Consider the following 25,326-nt stretch of genomic DNA (forward strand, 5'->3'; position numbering starts at 1 on the left):
TCGGCTTTCAGCTCTGGGTTGCGGCGGCGAATGGCTGTAAGAAAGATGGCATAGCAGATTTAGCATACGCCACATATCCCGCTACACGTACTGCGATTGAAGCAGACGACTCTGGAGGCGCGCCGGTGAGCTCGCGGCTTATACTCAGAGAAAAGCACAACATTTTGCTACCTCCGCCGGAGAACGTACTCCCCTGCGAGAAGGGTGAGTTGATCGCGACCCTCAGTGTACCGCAATCAGATGCGGGATGTTGAAGTCCTATCCCTGGACAGCCAACCTGGAGGACAGCCCCCGCCTCGTGGTGACGGACAACGGCTGGTCGGAGGGATGATGAGAGCATATAGCCGTCTTCGGACTGACAACCTTGACGGCACGTCCATCCTTTCTATCTTCACAATGCTCATCAGCAAGTCTGAATACTCACACGCGAAAAGCGCCTATCATAGTGCACGACAATAACTTCATTCGACCGAGACTGTAACAAATACAGAAGACAGACGGCATGCAACATGTTCGACTTGTTAACATCAATTAATCGTAGAATACGAGCGCCCTAAGCTCAATGGATTGCCTGTACGGAGCATCCTTGGGAGTCGAAGGGTCTTCGAAAGCAGTATGAGGGGTCAATACGGCTACGCTCCCATCTTGCACGGAGTCGAAGCTAACATGCTCTCGTCAGACACGTCCTCGTAGCCTTATCGGAACGACCCACCACTTGATCAGAACGCCCTCGTCGGGCTCTAAACCCCTAACGTATTTCCAGCGATGGTTAGGGTTATACTTCACGGAGTACGTCTCGCCTTCCTTGTCGGGATACTGAACACGGTCATATGAGTGCTAACATTCTCTTCATATACGACGAGTACTCACAATGAGCGCTACTGGAATCAAATCATTCTTTGGGTCGATGGATCTGTAGTCGCACAAGGCTAGTGGCCAGTCGTACGCAGGGTGCGAGATGGGGCGCCATAGATTGATGATCTGGAAACGCTTCTCCAGCAACCTGGGGACGTCTGCTGCAGGAAGATGACGGTGAACCCGAGCTACTGCCGCGGGTGATGTCTGGTCAACGTGTACTCCCGCTGCTGGCTGGCGGTTCTGAGGGTCGTCACCATTCAATTCTGGGTTGCGGCGGCGGATGGCTGCATAGGTAATGTCATATCAACTATCTTTCAACAGAACATTATATCATTCAAACCCGAAGACGTACTATGGTCAAAGAAAACGACTTTGGATGCGCCCGTAAGCTCCTTGATCAGGTGCTCGCTCTCGAGGTAGTATTCCTTCTGGATGTCCTCGTCGACACGGAACTCCCGATGCTTTGCAGGGCGACGGAAGAACTGGAAGCCGTGACTGTCCAACGTGGCCGCGCTCTCCTTCCCACGTAAGTTCTCTATCTGCACATTATGCTCTTCACGTTCGATGTTCGTAAGGCGACCTCCCTGGGCGTGATCACTGCTAGTGTACCTGAAGAGTCTCTCGCCGTGTGCAGGAGTGACCACGTATTGTAGCGCCGCCGTAACAGAGGATGGCTCTGACATAGTATGGAGTCGTGATCCGTTGAATGTCTGACAGATCCCAGCGTCATATGAGGCTCCATATATACTTCCGTACTCCCAGATCGCATTGCGCCAGGCAGGCAAGCGATAGCGCCATTCGAAGGAGGCTGACTCACGCTCGCAGCAAGCTGACTGAAGGAACGTCTTAGTGAGCCTCGTCGTGCGACAGGCTGCCATTGCCCACAACGAATATGCCGCACTTAACACGGCATGGACACTTCAACTCAAGTTCCAGCGATATCCACGAAGAGTATGCCTATATCCCCCATGTGTCATCGAGGCTTGAACGGTGAATGTGGGCTTCTATTGACATCACAGGGCCCGTGCGACGGTCGAACAAGGATGAAGCGCCAAACGTGATCACAGTGCGAGATGGTAGGCGATACTTATGACACAAGCGGAGAGTGACGGTCAGCTTCCTGTACTTTAAGGAGACGTTTGACTTTATGGGAGCGCAAACTGTTACTAAACGGAGCAAAAGACGCGAATACTAGCATTATCGAGACAACGAAGGTTACAAATCAGGTCGAAATTTTTGAACCTGAGGCTACGAGCTCTCTGAACGTATGGTTTCGTCAGATGACGAATCGCTGAAGCCGGACAGACGAGATGTGCTCGCCATGTACGATAACTTAATGTTCATCAAGATCAGGAGGAGCGGGATATGCGACCCTGTGCTGTTAATAATACGATGACGAACGATGTCAATTGATTATACGCGACGAGGCATCCACACGCCAGAAATCAATGCGAGTTCAACATGGGCAATTCGTGAATGGGAATGCTAACGGAACGCATAATTATCGGCGCCGGTTTCTTGTAGTCCTCGAGGATCGCGTGTCCTTGCTAACGACACGTCGGTTGCCGATTTGTCAGCCCCATCACTGACTGAAACCCTGCTTCCTCGAATCATACTGGTAATAGTGCATGTACGCGACATAAGAACGACTGAAGAAATCGTTGATTTTATTCAAGCACTGAACGACCCGGAGCATACGCCATCAGTCGTAAAAGACAAGAACCCTCAGCTCGATAGATTCCCCAAATCATCGCTAGAAATACGTTAGAGGACTGGGACTCGGCGAGGGAGTCCTGATCAAGTGGTAAGTCCTACTTTCTCTCCCAACGACTTTGAGCCGTGTTGATTTACACGGTGGTTTAGCTATGTTTCGACTCAAGACGGGAGCGTTGCCGTTTTGACACCTCGTACCGCATTCGCGGACCCTTCAACATCTAAGGACGCACCGTACAGGTTGTACTTCACTGTGAACGTTTCGCCTTCTCTATCAGCATGCTGCTCATGTGTCCGCCATGGCATCAGCGTCTTTTTCCAGAAGAACGCGAGCACTCACGATGAGCGCAACAGGGACAAGATCCTCTGGATCAACGGATCTGCAGTCGCACAGGGCTAACGGCCAGTCGTAAGCGGGATGCGAGATTGGGCGACAGATTGATGATTTGAAAGTGCTTCTCAAGCAATCTGGGAACATCGGCTACCGGAAGATGATGATGGACTCGAGCTATCGAGGCAGGTGGTCTGATCAACGTGCACAGCTGCTGCCGGCTGGCGGTTCTGAGGGTCTCTGCCATTAGCTGCAGGGTTGCGACGGCGAACAGCTGAATAACTCGGTTCAGCTGCGCGTTTGGACAGTCGACGTGACATGAAAAATAGACCTACTATGGTCAAAAAATACGACCCTAGAGGCATCTGTAAGCTCCTTGATTAGGTGCTCGCTCTCGAGGTAGTATTCCTTCTGGGTGTCCTCGTTAACACGAAACTCTCGATGCTTTGCAGGGTGACGGAAGAACTGGGAGCCGTGGTTGTCCAAGGTGACCTCGCTCTCCTTCCCGCAAAGGTTCTCGATCTGCACGTCATGGTCCTCGTATTCGAAGTTGGACGCGCGCTCGTCCGGGCCGGGAGGCTTCGTAACATATAGGTGGAGTCTGTCGTTGTGAGTCGGTCGGCGCAGGTACTTCAGGGATGCGGTGATAGTGGCAGGTTCAGACATAGCGTAGAGTCGACCGGACGCAGGCTCACCCAGCTATAACGCCGTTGCAGGTGCATATATACTTCCACATTCCTGTCTGGAGTGGCGTCAGGAAGGCTAGTGATAGCACCATTCAATGAAGACTGACTAAACTCGCGACAAGCTGACTGAAAGGATCTGCGCAAGACCCACACAAGACACACTGGCGGCCCACCTCATTCAGTTGCGGCATCTTGAGTGACGAGACATAGAGCGTGAAGATGCCCATCTACAAGGTCTGAAGGACTTGGAACATACGCGGGTCCGGCCATTGTCAATACGTCGGCAAAGTACCAAATCGCAGAGGGTAATTCCTGAATCCACCTGTCTTATTCCGCGGTACCGCGAAAGACGGACTTGGTGAGAGGTCGTCTTGTTCAGCGGGTGCCGTAGGGACCGTCATGAACCCTGGTCCCTGGTACACACTCCGATACAACCACATAGGAACCGGTCAATACGGATACACGCACGGACGTGCACGATTGGTATACCTCTCTCCTGACAAGTTTGATGCCATGATTCCAGATCGTACACTCGGAGAGATCCGTCGCTGAAGAAGCTGAAAGACAATACATTGCTGCAGTGTCGCCATAGCCAGACTCTCTAGAGGGTATCGAAAACCCTTGATAGTCGGGGGAGAGGATGCAGAGATTAGTCCAAAGGAGGCAAATGACTGCCATCATGTCTGGGACCACTGAAGCGCTACCTCAAGCATCCGTTGAATAGTTGCGATGCGATCGTGACGGAGGAGCCCCATCTCGGACGCACCGCACTGGGAACTAGCTAAGTAACTTCCAGCAAGACGTTTTCCAAAGCCAGTCCTGCGATTCGGCGACCTGATCCCAGCTGGGATGCAACAAGCGCGAGTGTGGACCTGCAGGGATGGGTATTCCTAGTTTGGGACCAACCTCTGGCTCCGGGCTTGAGGTTGGCCTCATAGATGAATGATCTGCGGAACGAAGAGCGTCGAAGATGAGTAAGCCGGCTACGGTCTGATGAGAGAGAGGAATGACTGCCATGGATGTCAAGACGTACATATGTGGGACGATCCGACCTTGTAGGGGTTTCTCTTCACCGGACTGTCTGTACGCTCGCGTCCTGTTTGAGGCTGCGTGTTTCCGATGCGAATATTCTGATAAGGCCGATGCGGTTCCACAAGTAATTGTTGCACGTTGGTCGGATATAAGGCGTGCTTCGGGCGCTCAGATGACGTAGGATCGACAATTACTGGCTGGCGACGGAAGCATAGCAGCGCCGATAAGGACATTTGTGGGTAGAAAGCGCCTCTTGATGATGCTGGTCCTGGGAAGATGGCGACAATTGAGAATAAGCTTGATATGGAGGGAGAAAATAGAGAAGATTTTCAAGTACTGCACGACTGGGAACAAGATCAGGTTCTGGTGCCAGCCGGGGCCTCCTGCGTTGCGTGATGTGGCCCGGTCGCAGTGGCGGCTGCTGGAGACCCTTCCTCGTGTTGGCAACGCGTTGAAAAGCGTGTTGCATCGCCTTTCGCGCGACAGAGCCCGATCGAACGACAATGGAAAAAATGCACGGCGTTAGAAAGGGAACGAGGGCACGAAAGAGAAAAGATTATTGCTGTAACGTGTTCCAGGACGCGAGATACGAGGCAGACGGCCTCGTTCGTTGAGCGCCGCCGCGGGGTTACGCTCGACGGCGTCGCGCTCGTTCGCAGAGGCAACGGTGGACCCCTGACGTAAACAGCAGAGCGGGCCGGAAAAGGCAAGAGAACGCGAAGGCCGCATCGGCAAACGGGTGCAGGGGTCCCTGGAACGGGGATCTGGCAGCATGCGGCAGGGCGCGTGCTGGGGTCGTGCGATGGATGCTGGCACGCAAAACCAGCGACGGTCAATCTTCTGGCTTTCTTTATCCCTTCAGCACCGTCCCCAACGATGAGCAGCATGTCCAACACACTCTGAACGCCACGCTGTCCGTGAGTCCCTCCTTGAGCCACAGGAGCACAATACAATGGAGCCCTTATGTTGCGATGTGGCCAGGAATGCGGCCTATTATCGACACCCACGGCGATGGATTTTCTATCTGCGTGTCGCGCACCGCTTGTTAACCACCTCGACACGATTCTTCATTCACCTCTGGACCATCCACCAGAATCGGCGTCCGCAGTGGCCAATTTACCGTGTGCTCATATACACCCCGATCCGCCCGTCTGCTTCGTGTCCAACACCGTGATCTACCCCTCGCCACCCCCCACAGGTTCCGAGCCAAGCCGCAACGTTCCTCTCCCGACTTTGCCTACCCCCTCCTCGTCACCGACTCGCGATCGCTGTTCCCCGGATCTCGGGCCCCTCTCGCCGATCATGGAACATGAAGAGTTCCCTCCTGTACCCCCGCCACATGAACATGTCCCGCTTTCACCCCCTCCTACACAGCCCTTGCACGCCCGTTCTCTACCCGACAGTAGCGGCGACCGTGATCCTATCCATGAACCATCAGGCGTTAGCCCGATCGCGTCGGAAGGGGTCGTGTCGCAACTGCAATGGCAAATGAAAGGAGCGCACTCGTCTATTCCGCGTTCAACGGGATGGCACACGCATCAAACCGAGTCTACTCTCTTCGGACCGAACGTCAATTGGCGAGAGCACGACTGGGAAGATCTTCCTGCAGATCGGCCCGCTTCATCTATCCTGGGCTTGCGCGATGCGGTGGAGGATCGTTCCTTGCCAGAACCTTCCAGCAGGAGATCGAGACAGATGCCTCTTCATCCCTCATATCCTGATCCGGACGAGGACGCGAGCCTGACGTCTTCATCGCGTCAAAACCCACCATTCTGGGGCTCAGAAGATGCGTTTCCTAGCGGGCCCTCGTTCTTCGGACCGAATGCGTTCTCGGGAGAACCGTCATCGGAGGCCGGTGCCTCAGTAGCGTCCGGTCCTCAGTCGTCGTGGCAGGAGACACAGACGAACGACATCCACAGTCTAGGGCTTCTTGAAGGTCCCATGATGGTACTCCCGCCGTGGGATGGTTCGAGTCTATCAATGGCCTCCTCGTCCCCAGACGCGCCCCGTGCTCGGTTGCTAACCCGAGCGCCTCCGCCCGCAGTGCACAGCCAGGATTCTAATCCATCCGTTCCCTCAGAGAGACGCCGGCCAATCGAGCTCGACGAGCTTCCTCACGAGCAGATCCCGCCACGGAACAAAGCAACTCAATCGTTCGAAGCCAGCCTATCGCTCCCGCAAGCGGCGGAGGCTGGCGTATTGGCCTATCCGTCTGTTTATCTCCACGAGCCCGTGCCCGTTGCGTTACACAGCCAGGAGCCGAATCTTCAGGCAACCTCTGAGAAGCGTCCGACGCTCAAGCTCCATGCGGCCTCGTCTGTAACATTACATTCCCGATCACCGGAGCAGATGCATATACCCGAAGCCGACCATGATCAAACGCCCGGTACGCTCCCGGATGCTACGCACCGTTCGCCTTTGTTTTACCCCCACGACTGGCAACCTGCGGAAAATGCTTCTTCGTCGGCGTTGGAGCATATGGAGGTCGATGTCGAACACCCGTCACCCGGAGCTTCGTCGCTCCTCTCCTCACTCTCCGCCCAGTCCTCTCAATCGTCCGCGTTCGGGATAAACACGCCTACGGACTCGGAGTTCAACTTGTTTGGGGGTCCTGACAACGTCAAAAGTTGGTATCCGCCAAATCATCGGCATCCAACCTTTTTCTTCGACGAAGACGACATGGACGAGATGTTGCCCCCTCCTCCGTCGCCTTCCAGACGCGGCTTTCTGTCGCTTGAGGACCTGGAGGAAGAGCCGCCGACAGCAGTGCCCGGTTCGCCCTCGCGCAGGTCTAGTTTGCCAGAGCTCGAGATGGACACGGATGACGACGCCGATGGGCGATCCGACACCCCTTTCGTCCCCGAAGAGCCGCCTCCAGGGTCGCCGAGGCGCCGCTTCCTCTCTCTCGAGGAAGAGTCAGCCATACCACCGCCATCGCCGTTCTCCGCCTACTGTTCGCACATGCAAACGCCGTCTCCTCCGCCAGCCGATCTCCCCGCGGCCTCGACCTCGAGCCTGTTACTCGTTCCCGGCACTACGATCTCATCCTCTCCTCCCCCGGACGATCCGCTCCTTCGAGAGCTTCAGATCCCCGCCAACCTCGACCCGGCATCGGAGCTTGCACGCTTGTGCGGACTCCGCGCACGCGCACTCGCAGCCGAGCGCGCAGAACGCAAGATCGAGGCACAGCTTGCCGACCGTCTTGCACGTCTCTCAGCCGATATCCTCTACTCGAAGCCTTCACTGCCGTCGGCCTGGGACCCCTTCGAGGCGGAGGCGAGGAGGGAATTGCAGGCCGTGATGACGCTTCGTGCAGAAGCCAAGAGGCGAAGAAAGCGAGCCAAGGAGCGCGGCAGGGAGGTCGGGGCACTGTTGAGTCTCAGGCTACGCGGGGAGTGCCCGGAGGGCGAGCGTACGGTTGAAATTGTGAGCGGCGGCGGCGCGTCCAAAGGCCCGACGCGGAGCGTATCGCAACTGGCGGCGAAGATGCTTTTCAGGAGAAGAGAGTCGAGCGCGAGGTTGCTCGCTAATCGACGCAGCGCTATGGACCTCGAAACGGAAAAGAGGAACGGCTCGTCGTTGTCAAGATCAGTGTCGGCGGAGGATCTCACACAGCTCGTGGCGGACCTAGACATTGTTCCGGACTTGCAACTGAAGGGGTTGGAATGCTTTTGACGTTGTTGTATGCTTTGCTAGTGCGTGAGGGCGCGAAACGAATGCCAAACATCAAGGATTGTATATTATCTCTCATCCTTCATTTCTCATACCATGCAATATGTACTTGACGAAATACGTCTTCCTGCTCTCATCTCTCTGTTCATATATCTTCATAGCGAGTCATGTTGCTCTCGTGGGTATACAAACGCCGCTGGTATACATACAGACAACATTTAGCATAAGTTACCTGATATCCTGGAACGATACATTGAGTCAGATGGCAGGGATAGCCCCTTCTAGGCCCCTTCGTTCACGCTGGCGGCGAGTTCAGTCTCGCCCGCCTGAGCCAGTTGAGCAGCTTGATGCGAGAGCAAAACCTCGCCCTCCTTCGCATGCGGCTGCAGCTCTTCCTGTGCGACGCCCCTTTTCTCAAGAGCATACTTCCTACAAGCCTCCCGACTTTCCGCAAGCGCCGGGTCGTCTCGGTCCAACGCGTAGATGTCGAAACCAGGGAAGTTGTACTCGAGCAAGGCCTTGAGCTGCGGCAGGAGGGTCTTATCGGGGGCGTAGGTCCCGGAGTTATTGTCGATGACTAGCTCCCAGCGCGTCGCATGGTCGGGCGTCTCGTCTGCGAACGCGTCCCAACCGCCCGCGGGCCGGGGATGAAACTCGCCCGAGTAACGAACCGCCGGGGCGCAATTCGCGTGCAGAGCGTGCTTCGACGCGAAGTCGACGAAGAACGCGGCGCCTGTCTCGGAAAAGCGGAAGGAGTCGTCGTCGACGGCGATGACGTAGGTATACACGGCAGGTTTGATGCGATGCGCAAATCGAGCTTCCATAGCCTCGGCAGCGGGGTTTTGCAATGTAGGTGAAAGACCTGGAAGACCTCCGTGCAGAAGGGAGAGAACGTCCGCCGGAGTGGATATCACTCCGAAGCCGTTAGTGGTAGAACGAGCGTAGAGAAGGCGATGGCCAGCTTGTATTCCAGAGCGAACAGCCATCGAGGCAGGTCCCGATCCGAATATCGTTTGAGCGGCCTTGTACTTGGTATTCCAGTGCTGCGCCTTGTCACCGAAGAAGAGGGGCACGCCTTTCAGGTACTAGTACGGAACGTTCGTCAGATAAAACCAGACGGGGGTCAGGCGAAGTTGAGCTCACTATCTTCCATGTGGAATAGAGGCGGGCATCGTTGACATTGGTAAGTCGCCCAACCGTGGGCGAGCAATGCCGCGAGAAACGTATGGGGCCGTCAAAGGTGTAGGGATGTTCCGCAGCGTTTGCTGCCGACGGTGTAGACTCGATCTTCTGTGGGTTCAGAATCATGGTAGCCGAGTGGTTCGTTCTTACTGACCTTCAACCACATAGTCCCACGATTACGATGTAGAAGCGCGCCGTGAATTTCGACTTCCTTCGCGCCCGGACTGACTGTGGTCTCAAATTTCCCGATGTAGTCGTCAACGGGGCTTCCCTTGTCCTTATCGAGAACCTGAACATGCAAAGTTGCGTTCGTGGGCACGTTTTTGACGTTCCACAGTTCGTTCCAAACGGGAGAAAGCGTGTTCTCTTTGACGGTTGAACTAATAATTATCAATAAGCCGTTCTGCAGCCGAATGAACAACTGAGAACCTGTTCGCACACGAATGATATCTTATCGTCCAACTTGGCTACGAAGTAGGGATCTGCGGTGCCCACGACGTCCATTTTGGGCAAGCCTGGGACTCGAGTGAGGATATATCTCCAAAAGGTTGTCTCATGGCGTACCGGATGCTCCGATGAACTGAATACTTAGATCGACGTACTTCGGCTCGAGCTTGACGTCCTCCGCAAACGCCTTTGCCTTCTCGTGCACACCAGATTTCGCATCGCGTGCAGCGTTGTGTAGTTGTTCGACGAAACCCGACATGCGGAAGATATTCTTATGTCCTGGCATAGTCCGTCAGGTCGATGTCAAAGAGAGAGGTGCGTCAGGCGCCGCTTACGATGGAGTAGCAGTATAACCAAGCTGAAGAAACACCGCCTCCGACTGGGCGATGAAGTCAATGCAGTAAAAATAGCGCGGCGGTCCTGAGGCGCCGGAGGCCCGGAGCCCGCCGCGACAAATCCGGATGTGCGCTCAAGCCTACTTAGCGTCCTCGTCAACGCCCGTTTACGCTGTTCGTGAAACTTGCATGGAGGTTGAAATTGTAGGAACCACAGCCTCCAACAGCTCCGGATGGAAAGAACTGTCAATACTTCACTCAGAATCGGCTTTGCTGCGAGGCGGGGCTGGGCTCGCAAGATGGCGAGACCCTTCAAGATCGCGCGATCGGATGGAGGTGGAAAACTGGTCAGGATATTCGGTCGGATTGATAAGCGTCGGTCGATCTCGAGGTACTTATCTTATCGCCACTTCACACGATCGTTCCTTGACTCATGAGTCTTCGAATCCGATTTACGGCTGTATATGAACTCGCAAGACGGTCACGCCATGTCTCCCCTCGACTGCTCAAATCATGTCCAGCGAGAACTCCCCTCTTCTCGCCAACCCGGAAGTGCAAGGTCTTGATCCTCATGAGGCCGTATACAATCGCTTTTCGGCAACTCAAAAACGCGCCATCGTCGCGCTGATATGTTGGACGGGCCTGGTGCCGAGTACGCCGTACATAGTGAACCTTTTTAAGGACGAAGCTGACATAGCAACATGGTATTTCAGTGTTTGTTTCAGGTTCTTTCGTGACGTCGATACCGCAAATAGTGAAGGACCTTGACTCGACCGGTCCAGTAGTCAGGTTAGTGCTGTCTCCTGCCGACCGACATGTGCTGAAAGTCAGCTCCAAGTCTTGCAATCAGCCTCTCCATCTTCACGTATGCGTTTGGCTGTCTCCTGTGGGCGACCTACTCGACGTTTTGTAGGTCCTGACCTTCACCTATGTCGCTCATGCATTGACTGCGTCGGCAGACGGACGACGACCCATATTCCTCGCTTCTTTGCCTCTCATGGCCGCCGGCTCCCTAGGGGTCGGGTTAGCCAGATCAGTTCCGGAACTGATGGTTTGGCGCGTCATCCAGGCGCTAGGAGCATCGCCGGGTATGTCGGTCGGCGGCGCCGTTATTGGAGACATATACAAGTTGGAGGAACGCGGAAGTGCCATGGGTCTGTACTTTGGGGTACGTGCAGAATTGCTCCAAGTTTCCTTATCAGTCCTAATCAAACTGGAGCTAGGCTTGTCTGCTTGGACCTGCTATCGCTCCACTTACTGGCGGTACTTTTGCGCACTATGCGTCGTGGCGTCACATGCAATACACGCTCTTCTTCTCTGCGCTGCTTACTGCTGTTCTGGTATCGCTGTTCCTGCCCGAAACCAGCCATCCTGGCACCCGAGGAATAGAAAAGGCACTGGAGGCGGAAGGCATTCATGCAGTCTCTGGGCTGGCTCCGGGAGAGGTTGCGAAGGAACGTCGCTGGAAGTGGTACTGGCTCAACCCTTTCTCTAGCCTCAACCTTCTACGCAGCCCGAATCTCCTGGCTATCACGATCGTCGGCACGACGACGCTCCTGACCGACTTTGTCCTCCTTATTCCGATGGCATATACGATAGGCCGACGATACAACATCACGAACGAGGCGCTCATTGGCGCGTGCTTCATTCCGGATGGAATTGGCAACATCATCGGCGCGCCTCTCTCTGGTCACATTTCGGACCAGATCATAAAGCGGTGGCGAAAGCGACGCGGCGGAGAATGGGTTCCTGAGGATCGCCTGCGTGCTGCCGTCTTCGGTGCTATGGTGCTCGTGCCGGGGTCGATCCTTTCGTCGGGACTGATCATGGCATATGTGGATGGGATTCCTGGTATTGTCTTGAACCTGGTTATGCTCTTCGCCAACGGCATAGGCGTGGGTAGCGCTTCACTCGACCTTTCATATGTTTCTTACGCAGGATGGTGGATAGGTTGACCTGGTTTTGACCCCGTGCGCGTCGTACATGGTCGATGTGGTTCACTCTCGCAGCGCAGAGATCATGGCCGCTAACAGGTGAGCATCTCAGGCCCCATGATGAGGGAGTGTTTAATCGATGCTCCCCAGTGCTGTTCGGTCTCTGATCCTCTCGGGTGCTACTACACTGATCCTGCCAAGCATCGAGACCATAGGCGTTGCGTGGACGGATACAATCGCTGCTCTCCTGGCTTGGGTGGGTTTCGGGTAAGCAGCAGATTACTTACATATATCGGTCGGGACAATGCTAACGCAACTCAATAGGTTGTTGTGGTGCACGATACGATACGGTGATAAAATGCGAGCATGGGTCGACGTCGGCTACTCCACCGCGCAGACGAACTAGAACGAGCGCTCGCGTAAAATGCTCCAACCAGGAGCTGATGATCATCAACGAGGCTACGAGGACGGGTTGTTTTACGATGTACATACGTTGGGCATGGTAATGCAATTTGAGATCCAAATCGGCTGCGCGACGCGCCGTCGTGGCGGTCCTTGGATAATATCTTCATAGAACTAGATCTTGGAGCTTTCACAGGGATGCGAGGACGTTACAGGAGATGGACAAAAGGGTTTCATCCCCCTGGATGTTTACGGGCACCGGCCCCGACCGGATTTACGAAGACAAACCGGTCCAGGCGGACCTCGGTTTGTGCATCACATGACGACTTTGCAGCAGGATTCAGTGCCATTCACTGATTCAGATTCAGAGTCATCGTCGACTTTCGACAGTCCGGGCTAGTGCACTGAGCATGGCAATTAATCTCAGTATTACGAGGGGGAAGACACGCATCCAGCCTGCAAAAGAATGATGAAAGTGGTCAAGGAGACCACGGGGGAAGACGTCCGCACGTGGCTAAAAGGGGTCTCGTGAGGGGGTGGCCTCTGGCATTGTTGGAGAGTCCCCTGGTTGCAGATGAGAGCGTTCTCAGCTCGTTCCGACTTCGACTCGTCCACAACCAGCCCGCCCGCTCGCTCCCCAATTCTCCGCGGGGGAAATGGAGTACAAACGACAAGGTGAGCGTCCGGCTTACGTTCGTGGTCATCTCGGAGAACAGGCGCGTGTGCGTCACTGCTCGACGTCAATTAGACGCCACGCCCTGAGCTGCAAGTCCGCAAAATAATGTATCCTCCCTTCGCGTGTCCTTGGGTCCCTACCCGACCACCCTCACGACCGGAAGCGCATTCTTGTCCATGACATGTCTTTGTCCCCCACGGAGGGCTCAAACTCGACAGCCGTGACCTCTACGTCCTCCGTTTCCTCGTTCTCGACCGCTTCCTTATCGTCTTCCATGTCCATGTCCTCGTCCTCCTCCAATTCTTCCTCTGCTCTTCATTCGTCCGCTTCATCCTCACCTTCCTCAATGCCCGATCCTACGACCTTAAGCTCAATATCTGACGACCCTCCTCCCTCTTCCACCATAGACTCGTCGCAGGCTAGCGACCCCACCTCCTCTGCCTCCGACCCCACGTCGAGCACGACAACGGAGACGACCTCTTCTACTTCTGTCTCTACGGGGCCCAGTGGGACGGCGACAGGTCCAACGAACACCGATACAAATACTGCCACCAACACCAACACCGATACATTAACTACCCCAACGGATACGGCCACAACTTCCACCACCGGTACTGATACCGGCACAGCGACATTCACCGGTTCAGGCCCAACATCTAGTACCTCGGGCGTAACCTCGGCTCCCAGCACTTCCAGCTCAAGCCTGGTCGTCTCGTCCCAGACAAGCGTCTCCACTACCGTCTTCGTGTAAGCTCGCAAGCATGCGGTCTTATCTCAACACTCTTGCTGACAACTCCTGTCCCGATATCGAATAGCACTACGAATGCCCAGGGTCGAGCGACTACCGTGACTGAGCAATCCACCCAAATTGTTTTATCTACGCAAACGGCAAGCAGCAGCAACAACTCCGGAGGATCCTCCGACACCGGTTAGTTGGTTGCTTGCTTCGGACTACATGCTGGCGCATAGACTCAATATCCTTCGCAGGAGCCATCGTGGGCGGCGTTGTCGGTGGAGTAGCTGCGATCCTGCTTGCCCTGCTGCTTCGTAAGTAGCGCTCCGTCCACCATGTTCCTTGCGCTGATGACGACACACGCAGTCTGGTGGCTGCGCCGCAGACGCTCCAAAGATAACTTTGACGGCAATTTCGACCCTGACCGTGTGGTACGCCCTGGCTTATGCCTTCATTTACGGTTTCCATCTCAACTCTCGTTCGCAGGTTCGGCACTCGGGCGGCGCTAACCTCGACCTCGGCGAGGCTGCTCAAGTCGAACCGTACACCCTCGGCGTTGGTGGCAACACGAACACGTCTCCGAGCGCAACAAGCGCCGGTTTCGCGGGCATGGGCGCCGGGGCCGGTGCGGAAATGACCCAGTATGGCGACCAACGGACCTCACTGGCTCATTCACATTCGATGACCTCTGCCTCGCATTCTGGATCCGGACCCAGCCAGGGGTATGTGGATTACCTTCTCTTGTCGCACGCAGCGCTGACAGAGGTTGGCCAAAGCTATGCACCTGCCGCGGCCGCCGGCTACTATGGAGGTTCTAGCACGAGCCAGAGCGGCAGTCATCCCATGAGCGCCAAAGAGCGTGAAGCACAACGGCTACGGGTACGTTTAGACAACTGCGGTCGCCGTGTGGGTATTGATCGAATTGGGCGTAGGTCGCAAACGACACTTCTGGCCAATCCGCAGGCGGTCCTAGTGGTATGCATATGATTCCTACCGATATATCTTAACCAACTTATGCTTCATTCTCAGGGGTTTATGTCCATTCCGACGGTGGACGCATTCCGGAGGAAGTAGAGCAATCTCCACCCAACGAGATTCCGCCGACGTATGACAGCATCGGCCAGCGTTGAACTGCAGGAACCCGCCGCGCTGTTATGCATGTATCGATGTCTCACATGACGAAAATCACGACTCGCTCTGACATTGGCCCTCTCTCGCGGACCACTTTGTTGCATATACTGTACACTTGCCATACGACTTACTGTATTCGCCTAATGTATACTCGTCCATGCAGCTGTGCGAAGAATTATGATCCAAGACGACGAAAACCGCGATTTTCATCATGATCACGTTCCAATGATACACCGCGATGTACATGTGCCACACATATGTACGGCCTTAGAGCCCCAAATGCTGCAGCTGTGGTATATGCCTAGCGTGCACTCAGACGAAATCATCGCAATAAGTTAGATGAACTAGTAAACACATTCGTCCTCATGCATTAGGGTGCACATGTAGTAGGTATCATGCGATTTCAGTACTATCCCGAGGGCCTTCCGGTGCATCTGCCGGCCTGATGGAACCTGGATAGCCACGTGCTGTGCACTGTTCCCGTCGGATTGTACCCCGCATACCGCCTTGGCTCTTACCCCCGTCGCTCGGCCCTCCAGTTGCCAGCCCGATCATCCAAGACGGCCACCAAGACGCTGCTCATATTCTGCTCACCGGCGCTTGCACGGGACTAGCTCGACGCTGCTCTACCACGCTCCTTGTATATATCGTATTTTCTAGCTTAAGCTGCTTCTCGCCCAAGCCGGTGCTCTGAATTATACAAAATGGCGACGAATCCCTTCAGTGAGCGCCCTTCCATGGCTTACCGTCTCACCATTTTCCGGACCGTTCTCTCCCATCCTTCAACTCTAGAGGTGTTTGCTCTGTCGTGTCGCTGTTTCGTTGTTCAGCGTACCACTCACCACGTCGAAGTGGTCCGACGTGCGGGCATTAGCTGATGAGACTCTTCAGGCATCACTCTGATTCCCCCTCCCCCTCCATTCACGACACCCTCCCAGGTGTCGTCCAGTTCCACGTCGACATCGACAGACGTGCCGTCGTCTTCTACCACGACGAGCGAGACCACGTCTACAACGGACACTTCATCTACTTCGATTTCTACCACGGATACCACCAGCTCGACGTCAACCTCCACCTGTGAGCATCGTTCGTGTTACTAAAGGGCCCTCTGGTGATCCATTTTGTCCCCAGCGACCTCCGACACGTCCACGTCTACTTCGTCAACGACCTCCACATCCAGTACCACGTCGACGACATCAACGTCCACAACATCGTCGAGCACCACCAGCACCACCAGCTCGTCCACTAGTGATACCATCACCAGCTCTCCCTCGGCCAATCCGGTCACCCAGATTCATACCTCGACCAGCAATGGCGTGGTGAGCAACCTGCGTATCATTGCGTTAATGTAAGATGTCAATGCTGAAATCGCACAGGCGGTCACGATCACTGTGGTCACACAGACCACGCCCTCGAGCTCCGCGACCAGTGCAGTAGCGAGAAAGAGCACCACGTTTGTCCCTTCCGGCGTTCGCAATCTTGTTGCTTAGATCGTCACTCTCAGGTTCTTCCACAACACCGGCGCCGTCGCGGGAACGTTTTCCGCCGTAGGGGTCATAGCACTCGTGATCTTCGCGTATATTGTCACAATGGCCATCCGGAGACGGTACGCTCCCTAGCTGTCCAAGCTCATACGCTATTACTCAATATATCCTGGATAGACGCGCGAGGAGGTTTGATGAAGAAGTTGACGAGGCTGCCCGTCGAGCCTATCAGGAGGCGGAGGCCACCAAGGCCAACATCGACTATCGATACATGGACGACGACGATGCCTATCCTCACGGTGGAGTAGGCGCTGGAGGCAGAATGTACGGCGGGGACGAACCCTACAATCAGTTTGGCTCAGGTGAGGAGGCGTATCGCGAAGCTCAACGTTCATCTAACGATGTATGCATTCGACCGCCAGGCTACGGAACGTCGTCGTATGGCACTAGCGGAGATAAGCATGATGCATTCAGTCATACAACGGACACCACCCACGGTACCATGGCACAACCACCTATGATGGCCGATCATTATGTTCCGCCCGTTCCGGTCATGGGCGGGTACGAGAGTTATGGCATGCAGGATTTGAATCACGCACCGGGCGTCTACAATACTGGTGGGTGGCTCCATGTCCTTCTGCTCGGCTCGTCAACTTATTTACTGTCGCAAGGCGCTCCAGCGTTTGATCCCTACGCAGCCGCAAGCATGGATCTGTCAGCAGTGCCGCCGGGTGCGCATCTCGTTCGCTTGATTTGTGCAGGTGCATAGTATTTACCAACAGCTCCAGGACCCGGAGGGGCTGCGGGTATTGGTGCGGGAGCTGCTGCAGTCGCTAGGCAAAAGAGCATGCGCGAGCAGGGTCGTCAAAGTGTTCAGCCACACCATGCCTTTGCTGGCCCTACGATGCCATCGCCGTTCACCGGTCAGTCCAGGAAATGCAGGGCGTAGAGAGCGGTGACTAATCGCCTATGCCTTGCCAGACGCATCTCATGAATTATTGATGGCTGCCGGTCTTGCCGACTCGTCTTCGGCAGCTGCTACGTCGCTCGCGCGGAACCCATCCCAACAACTCCTACGATCCAAGTCGAGCAAGTCTAATCCGTTGTCGACGTCCACTTCTGGCGCTTCCGACGAAGACGGTGTTTACCGAAACGTCAATCGTACCCCATCCAATCCTGGGCTCCTGCGCCAGAAATCGACGACCACCATGCTCCCCTCCTACTCGGAGTCGGTTCCTCCACCTCAGAATGCTCGTTCTCGTCGATCTTCAAACCCCCTGCAGCCGCAGCCAAGTGATGCCTCGCCGCCGCCGCAACCGCAGGAAAGCTACGCGTCTCACTATGCTAGCGACTCGCAACACCCGGCCGCCGGAAGTGGCAAACCTCGAAGCAGGCCCAACTCCCTGGTGCTGGATACAGCCCTTGCCGCCCCGACGAAACGCAACTCGCAACTGATGCCTGATTCGGGTAACCCGTACGGGGGCTACGCGACGCCGACGCCCCTTCCACGCGAGCACACGCAGAACTCGTCGCCAAGTCCTCGGAGCAGCGATGACGACGCTAACTCTCCAAGGGGATTGGATCCACCCACGCCCGGTTACGCCGACGGAGATCCCAGCCGTCTCAGCTTGCAGGATGCAGATGACTACGGCTTCGGCGGGGGCAAGCGTGTACTCAGGGTAAGTCTATACGTACGCCACTTCGCGGTTTCTTCCGCTGACCGTGTCGACACAAGGTTGCCAACGAATAAGCCTTCAAATATTTGCCCCCGCAGTCGGGACTGCGTCCCTTTATACAGTTCTCATTCCCTTCCGATTGCTGTGTCCGAACGAACTGTTGTCTTCTCATGTTCTTTGAATCCGCGCTGCGGACGATCCGACCCATTTCGTTCTTTGCTCCTGTAGTGTGTCGAGTTGATGCGCTGTGGTTTTTATTGCTAATTAGGGTTGTTGCGACGGCAATGTCATTCGCGTTTTCATATGGCGCTCGGTGAATCATGGTGATTAAGGTAGAATGACATGTGCGTTGCCGTTGCATATTATGGGACGAACATTGTTATTGTGTAAAAGTACAGTGCATAATGGATACTGTTCATGGTGTGCGATGCAAAGCATGATGAGACGACGAGCAAAGAGTACAACAATGGATGGACGGTGCAAACAAGATTCCCGTTGCGTGGGATTAACCGATAAGATATCTGGCATTGTCAATGTGAAAACGGCGGAATCACTCTTCACTGAAGAGCGAGATGGGTCGGTTGAGGCGATTAGGGGAGAGGTATTCCTCCCCGACAGGCGATAGCCGCTGTCCTCCACGCAGGTCGGGATATACGACTCCCGGTGGGACAGGAGCAGCTGCGTAACGTTCTGGACCGTCCTCCCTGAGCGACCGGTCAGAAGGAGAGCGAGCATCTGCACGTATGCGTTCGAGTGTTGAGCCGAGTGGTTCGTGCTTCAGACTGAAGTAGTCGGTTTCGTTGCGGACGGGGACGAAGCCGAGCGGGAGCTCCGTGACGCGAGGGATCGCCGGATCAACTTGTGAAGTAAGATTGGCGGTCGTGAGGGGTGACACCGTGGAATTGGTGGGGTCGCGGAACTGGTCAGGGGTAGGGTCAGGACGAGGAAGGTCGGGTATCGCTGCATCAGCGTTGACTGGAGCTGGCGGACGTTCAGTGTCGCCTAGGATGGCCTGCAGTGCTTCGTCGATACTTGGGATGGCGGGTAGCGGTCGTTCGGCATGCTCTGGAGTCAGAAGATGGGCTTCAGTCCTTGCTGATGATATGGTGGAGACAGTTTGGGACTGAGGATTACGTGAGTGACGGAGCAGAGACCGAATTACGGGGATGGCTTACCGGAGGCTCGATGAATATCTGAGGCGGCGTAGGGTCATTTGAGACCTGCGTCTTTCGCCGACGGAGGAGCCAGTCCAATGGCGTCCTCGTACGTGCCGGTGGAGGTGTCGGCGTGGATACCATCACGTACGGCTCTGCTGTACGCGAACGCGCGGGGTACCGAGGACGTTCAGGTTGTGCCTCCGGTAGAAGTTGCTGAGCTTGGTGGGATTGTGATGGGTGGTTAGAGAACTCTTGCGTTGGACCGGCGAGGGGTGCTGGCATGACGACATGACGAGGGCGTCGTGGACCGTGAGGTGGATCGCTGGGTGAAGGAATCGCTGATGCCTCGGGAACCTGCAGCGGATGAGTTGGTTGCACGATCACTTGCGAGGCGCTTTGACTTCTCTCCCTCCCAGACATGACTTGATCAGGGAGAGATCGGGGAACGGCGGCACTGGCTGTCCGAGTACGACGGTTACGAGGAGGCGGAGGACCAACAAGATCGAGCTGAGAAATCGAGAGTTGATCCGATGGGATCCTTTCCTGCATAGATGTGGCGAGAACAGAAGGACCTGGCGTAGGCAATGGCGCAGCGGTACCTGGCATGAGACCTTGCCCGGGAACGACATGAGTGGGATGAGGTGGGATGATGACGGGAGATACGATGGAACGTGATGGAGGCAATACATCAGTGCGCGTATCCGCACCGGATGTGGTTGCAGGAAGAGGCATGGGGTCCGAAGGCGTGGTTACATGACGGGCAAAGGGATCCGCGGATGCAGTTGCAGGACGGGGAATCGGGTCAATAAGAGGCTCGAGTTCTGGTGAACGAAACGTGCTTGCAACTGGCTGGACGTCTGCAACGGTTGGTTGAGGAAGAGCAGTAGAGAAGTCCTCCCTGGGCGGGGCGCTCCGATGCGTTCGACCTGCGTACGGCTGCGTTCGGACGTGATCACTGCGTTCGGACGAAGCGATGCTGTCATGCCTCGGCCGAATATCGCGACGAGGAGCGGGCATGTTTATTCCCTCTCGGCTACCGTTACGCACATGGGGAGTGCGAGTGCGACGTCCGGAGGAGGACGGTGTGGCGTGTCGAGCCATTTCCATGATAGGAAATGGGTCAGGGCCGCGGACGAACGCGTGCATAGGGGAAGGCATCTGCAGAGGCGTTGTCATAGTCGGTACGGTCAAGGCGGCGGTATGCGTTGCGGCATCCGTATGGTCGCGGATGCTGGAGCCATTGCTGCGAGTAACGTCAGACGATCGTCGGCCAGCAGACAGTTGAATGACGAATGACTAACTGCGCTCCTCTTGGTGGCGAACGAACGACGATGAACGACGGCGACGTGCGTTCTCCGTCAGGATCACTCTGAGATACAACAGACGGCTGGCGCTCGTCCTGTACCGTGCCCACATCATCTTCGTCGTCTTCTTCGACGAGCACATCTGCCCTGCCTTCGTACCAGCCTACTTGCCTACCGCGAGCGATACCCTCCCTGAGGCCCTCCCGACGACCCTCTTCACGGGCTCTCTCTACCAGTCCGATCTCCCTCCACTTTCTCGCCATGTCTCTCGCCCTCGCCGCTCTTTCTTCCGCGTCGTTCAGCGCTCGTTCAAGCCCGTCCACGATCTCTTGTGCACGCTTGATCTCCGCTTGTGCATCGTCGAGAGCACGTTTGTAGAGCCTAAGCTCCTCCTGGGAGGCAGACAGCTGGCTGAGAATGGAAACCTTGGCCTCTTCAGAGGTGCGAATGCGGGCGAGAGCGGCAGTCAAGCGTCGCTCGGCATCGTTGGCGCGCTGGGATTCGAGATCTAGACGCTCGGAGACGTATAAGAGAGCGGAATTGGCCTTGCGGGCCTGCGCGATCTCCTCGTGTGCGATGAGCTCGGAAAGCAAGCTGGTCGAGACGTCCTCGTGATGGCGGAGATGGGAGCGATGCTTCTTGCGAGGCGGGGCATCCGACGGCGACGAGGGGGTGGAATGTGTCCGGTGGTGTTCATCGATGATCTGCCTACCAAGGCGCTGCCTGGAAGACGGAATGGCGGTGGTGTGCGGACTAGAGGGATTGTACGTAAGATGTAGGAACGGGTGCACGACCAGGATGAGTGCTTACCTATCCGCACGAAGATCGTGGCCCTGGCTCATGCTGGCAAGCGACCAGCCACGATGGGCACCGGCTCAGCCAGCGCACGCGCGGGGTGCGCGACCGACAAGGTGCGGCGTACACGATACACGAGGATCGCGTTCCATTCTGAGAGTCGACCTGTGACGAAAGTGCCACGTGCGCGAGCCCACTACAGAACAGAGGGTGATCCAAGTCCGGCGCATCTCTAGCACCGCCAGAATCATCGTCTTCACCGACGACCACGACGACGACCACTCTGCCAGGTGCAGCGCGCGGCACAGTCGCCTTGAGCAAGTGCCCGTCCTCAACATTCGCCTACGCCAGACAACCATGCTGACCGGATTGCTGTCTCTCCCACCGGAAATCCTCATCGAAATCCTCGCCGAGCTCCCCTACCGCTCACTCTTCGCAGCCATCTGCACTTGCAAAACTCTGCACGCCCTTGTAGCCACTTCGCCGCGCATTCAATACGCCCTCCAATCTTCCATTGCCGGCGTCGCGCCCATCGACGAGTCCCTGACCCTCCATCCTGTCGCTTCGCGACTCGAAGCATTGCGCAAACGCGAGGAAAACTGGTCCAACCTCACCTTCACAGGCGTTACAGAAATCCCTGTCAGGCACCGCCCCAGCGGCATATATGATCTCACCGCAGGCGTCTATCTTCTGGGCGAATCCGCGAGAGCCACCCGAGGCGCCGATCTCGGAAACTTCGAGAGGCGCACGAAGGCTGTGCGCTTTGTGAGATTGCCGACCAAGCCGACGCCGAGCGAAGATGTCGAGTGGGAGAGGATCGACATCGGCGAGGATGTCGTAGACATCGGTCTCAACGTCCACGAACACGACCTGATCGCTATCGTCACCCAGTTCGTTCGCCCCCTCGCGCTTTCATGAGCTGGTGCTAACAAGCGTCACAGCGTCTTGGAGACGCCTATCTCTTCCGAAGCTTTGCGTTCTAACCCCGGTACCCTCCGCTTTTGGAACCTCCGTTTACACCTCCTGTGCCTCTCCACCGGCAAACCTCACCCGCTCGCGCGACAGCCTGTTCTGTATCTGGGCCGCGCTGGTGCAGGATACCATAGCATCGGGATTGAAATCGTTGGGCGCGCCCTCATCCTGCTCGTCTTATACCCTCCAGATCGCGAACAGGACGACATGTTCGTGTACGACTGGATGACAGGAGATCTTCTCATGGTACGCGCCGTCCTCAACAGTACTCGATTGCCGCTCACGAATCTATGCAGAAAGCGAGCGTTGACCGTGAGGTTTACTCGAGCTTCACCCCGCTAACGCACGACTTGATTGTCATGCCCAACCATCGAACTAATCACCTCGACATTATCCGCATCCCCTGCGCCGCACCGGCCCCACAGTCGACCTCCGGCGGCGTTCACATCGAAGTCGTACAGGAAATCAAGCCGATTCTGTCCCTGGGGCTGCCGATCCTGCTGCCAGGTATCAAGCTCGTTCGGTCGAGCTGTAGAGGGGAGCCGAACCCCGGAGCGCCAACCTCTACCTCCTATCCCGCGTCGGTCGATGCCCCTCTATTCACATCCCCGCCCCGTTCGTCCGCCTCCCCCGCCGAACTGCACCCTTCGGCCGCCCAGGATGCGGTCATCATCTTCAACCTCTTCATCCAGGACCAGACGACCGAGGTACGCGGCCCCTTCGGCGTGCTCTTCGCGCCCATGATGGCGTTCGCCTTCGTCGTCCATCGGCGCGCGTTGTGCGAGCTCGTCAAGTCGCATTGCGAGGTCGCCCCCTCTCCGCCGCCGGCATTCAGTGGAGGCAGTGAATCTTTGGAAGACACCGCCGTCGCGAGTAGCACGCCTCAATATCCGACGGTCCCGTGGAACACCTGGGGCCCGACACGCACCCGCTGGTTCGAGGGGGAAGATAGCCCCGGCATATGGATCACGACGACGTGCGGGCAGCGATACGTGAACATACGCGAGGAGCGCGAGCCGGATGAGAGCGCGTGCATACACGTATACGACTTTAACCCCTTGGCGGTGAAGCGGCTGATCTGGGAAAAGAAGGAGAGGGAGGAGAGGGAACGGACGGTGCGGAAGGCGATGGAGGACGAGGATGCCGAGGCGGTTGGAGGAAGAGAGGCCGAACCGTCGACCGAATACGCATTGGCCCGCGGACGGTTTGAGTACGAAATGATGGATCTGGAGGCATTCGGGTCAGATAGGTTGGACGAGGAAAGGGTGCTTGCGGACATGGAGGACGGCGGGGAGCAGAACATCGCCGAAGAGCCTTTTTTGCACGGCGCACGTCTCGTTCTTCCAGAGGACGAATATCACGATGTTGCCAGGAGTGGTCAACGCACTGATGGCCGCGCTCGTGCAGTGACAGAACCCGCGGTGCTGCGAGCCGGAAATGTCTTCCAGCGAGCCGTCATGAGCCACCTGCCGTACGTATCCGTCGAGAGCGAGGGCCTGTACGAATACCAGAGCGTTCTGGCGGATGAGGGCCGCGTGCTTGGTCTCAAGGCGAGCAGTCGAATGTCATGCCGTCTCGCGTTTCCGTCTCACCCTCACGTCATCAGGTTAACCACAGGACAGACCAAATTGAGCGCGTGGATGTCTTGCACCTCGACCTGTAAGCCGCGGCGAGCACTTATCTTGTACGATTCGGGTACACGAGAATCCAATGTTGTTCGATATTGAAAGATGATGCTTGTCACTTCAATGACACCCGCACCAGCCGGCACTTGCTACCAACACCGACCAACCACAGGGCATCCGCATTACACCAGCTCCCATTGCTCGCACGATATCAGACATGCTGCCAGGGCGTCGCTGTATATATCCGCCCAGCGGCGGTTTCCGTGGTGAAACGTTTCCCGGTACTTAGGTGGATGCGCGGCTGATCAGTGAAGCCTTCCGGGTAGGGGATTTCAATTTCCTCGAGATTTCCTCACAGCTTGAGGTAGGTCACGGAATTGAGCCTCAATTCCAACGAGATATATAGCATCAGGAAAAACCCCTTCTGGCAATTCTCTACATATATACATACACGGTTCATAATATGACTATATTCTGTCCAAATTGTCACAAAAAAGCCAAAAAATCCTACAAAACTGTCAAATCATGACATATGACAGACCATTTGAAGGACTGTCTTGTAACTACAAGGGGGCTTGGATCTACTGACATAGAAGGTGGTCCATGTACAAGGGGCTTGGAGACTAAACTCAGATATAAGTGTTGGAGTTGGGGATAGATACTTGACCGCTGACACCTCACCCTACCCCTGTCCCAGCCAGGAGGTCAGGCTGACCTCCGGGCGTCTCAGTTTTGGATGTTTGGGGTGTCAGTGCATAGCCCCAGAAGTACTGAATCCAGAAGTATTCTCGCACCTCACTTTATATTGGTAGTCGTTCCGTAATTCATCATATCCTCCTAAAACGGTGAGAAGGGCCTGGAGGGTTATCCAGCGATCAATTTCCCACGGTTGGTATGTCAAAAAATCATGTTCGCCAATCCCCTCCCACTGGCCATTTTTTCAAGATTTTAGAAGCTTCATATATTGCAGTATTCATCGAACAATCGGTTTTTTAAATCGAAAGAAATGATGCTGATAATTCACCGTCCGTTTTTCTCGACAGCTACCAACTGAATCGCTACTCACCGTCTGACAACGCCTCTTTGTAATTGTGATGGGTACATCCCTGAATATTTTCGCGATTTAACGCGCGGTGGGCATTACTATCATGCCGATAGATCCTGGACACTTAAGCTTAAGT

General features: G+C 55.8%; 8 protein-coding genes across 8 annotated transcripts; 4 read left to right on the forward strand and 4 right to left on the reverse strand.

Moving 5' to 3' along the window:
• Positions 1-501: 501 nt before the first annotated feature.
• Positions 502-1,560, reverse strand: PUNSTDRAFT_88921 (uncharacterized protein). Its single transcript, XM_007385155.1, has 4 exons — positions 1,211-1,560; positions 871-1,142; positions 713-816; positions 502-661 (listed from the first exon to the last, which is right to left on the reverse strand). The coding sequence occupies exons 1-4, from the start codon at positions 1,539-1,541 to the stop codon at positions 532-534; spliced, it is 837 nt and encodes a 278-aa protein (XP_007385217.1). The 5' UTR covers positions 1,542-1,560; the 3' UTR covers positions 502-531.
• A 1,470-nt stretch (positions 1,561-3,030) lies between these two features.
• On the reverse strand, positions 3,031-3,568 carry PUNSTDRAFT_135628 (uncharacterized protein; the record flags this gene model as incomplete). The annotated part of the gene is made up of 2 exons (XM_007385156.1): positions 3,031-3,176; positions 3,238-3,568. 2 exons carry the CDS (start codon positions 3,566-3,568, stop codon positions 3,031-3,033), a joined length of 477 nt encoding a protein of 158 aa, XP_007385218.1.
• A 2,063-nt stretch (positions 3,569-5,631) lies between these two features.
• Positions 5,632-8,420, forward strand: PUNSTDRAFT_144539 (uncharacterized protein; the record flags this gene model as incomplete). Its single annotated transcript, XM_007385157.1, has 1 exon — positions 5,632-8,420. One exon carries the CDS (start codon positions 5,632-5,634, stop codon positions 8,293-8,295), a length of 2,664 nt encoding a protein of 887 aa, XP_007385219.1. The 3' UTR covers positions 8,296-8,420.
• A 153-nt stretch (positions 8,421-8,573) lies between these two features.
• On the reverse strand, positions 8,574-10,207 carry PUNSTDRAFT_70317 (C2-domain-containing protein; the record flags this gene model as incomplete). Its single annotated transcript, XM_007385158.1, has 6 exons — positions 8,574-8,900; positions 8,964-9,377; positions 9,436-9,582; positions 9,629-9,854; positions 9,914-9,989; positions 10,039-10,207. 6 exons carry the CDS (start codon positions 10,205-10,207, stop codon positions 8,574-8,576), a joined length of 1,359 nt encoding a protein of 452 aa, XP_007385220.1.
• Positions 10,208-10,755: 548 nt separating this feature from the next.
• Positions 10,756-12,712, forward strand: PUNSTDRAFT_53380 (MFS general substrate transporter). The gene is made up of 8 exons (XM_007385159.1): positions 10,756-10,908; positions 10,970-11,045; positions 11,095-11,165; positions 11,216-11,424; positions 11,480-12,151; positions 12,207-12,289; positions 12,341-12,457; positions 12,515-12,712. Exons 1-8 carry the CDS (start codon positions 10,770-10,772, stop codon positions 12,594-12,596), a joined length of 1,449 nt encoding a protein of 482 aa, XP_007385221.1. The 5' UTR covers positions 10,756-10,769; the 3' UTR covers positions 12,597-12,712.
• A 737-nt stretch (positions 12,713-13,449) lies between these two features.
• Positions 13,450-18,649, forward strand: PUNSTDRAFT_144542 (uncharacterized protein; the record flags this gene model as incomplete). Its single annotated transcript, XM_007385160.1, has 19 exons — positions 13,450-14,015; positions 14,084-14,196; positions 14,256-14,315; positions 14,368-14,432; positions 14,488-14,723; positions 14,778-14,880; positions 14,934-14,976; positions 15,031-15,106; positions 16,024-16,209; positions 16,264-16,380; positions 16,442-16,451; positions 16,509-16,585; positions 16,637-16,738; positions 16,794-16,978; positions 17,039-17,233; positions 17,288-17,347; positions 17,405-17,539; positions 17,598-18,295; positions 18,352-18,649. 19 exons carry the CDS (start codon positions 13,450-13,452, stop codon positions 18,364-18,366), a joined length of 3,042 nt encoding a protein of 1,013 aa, XP_007385222.1. The 3' UTR covers positions 18,367-18,649.
• A 13-nt stretch (positions 18,650-18,662) lies between these two features.
• PUNSTDRAFT_53381 (uncharacterized protein) lies at positions 18,663-19,638 on the reverse strand. The gene is made up of 2 exons (XM_007385161.1): positions 19,468-19,638; positions 18,663-19,415 (listed from the first exon to the last, which is right to left on the reverse strand). Exons 1-2 carry the CDS (start codon positions 19,588-19,590, stop codon positions 18,843-18,845), a joined length of 696 nt encoding a protein of 231 aa, XP_007385223.1. The 5' UTR covers positions 19,591-19,638; the 3' UTR covers positions 18,663-18,842.
• Positions 19,639-21,888: 2,250 nt separating this feature from the next.
• PUNSTDRAFT_126874 (uncharacterized protein) lies at positions 21,889-24,247 on the forward strand (the record flags this gene model as incomplete). The annotated part of the gene is made up of 3 exons (XM_007385162.1): positions 21,889-22,438; positions 22,490-22,766; positions 22,817-24,247. The coding sequence occupies exons 1-3, from the start codon at positions 21,906-21,908 to the stop codon at positions 24,245-24,247; spliced, it is 2,241 nt and encodes a 746-aa protein (XP_007385224.1). The 5' UTR covers positions 21,889-21,905.
• Between the last annotated feature and the right edge of the window lie 1,079 nt (positions 24,248-25,326).

The sequence above is a fragment of the Punctularia strigosozonata genome, assembly GCF_000264995.1.
Source record: "Punctularia strigosozonata HHB-11173 SS5 unplaced genomic scaffold PUNSTscaffold_8, whole genome shotgun sequence".
Taxonomy (NCBI): Eukaryota; Fungi; Basidiomycota; class Agaricomycetes; order Corticiales; family Punctulariaceae; genus Punctularia; species Punctularia strigosozonata.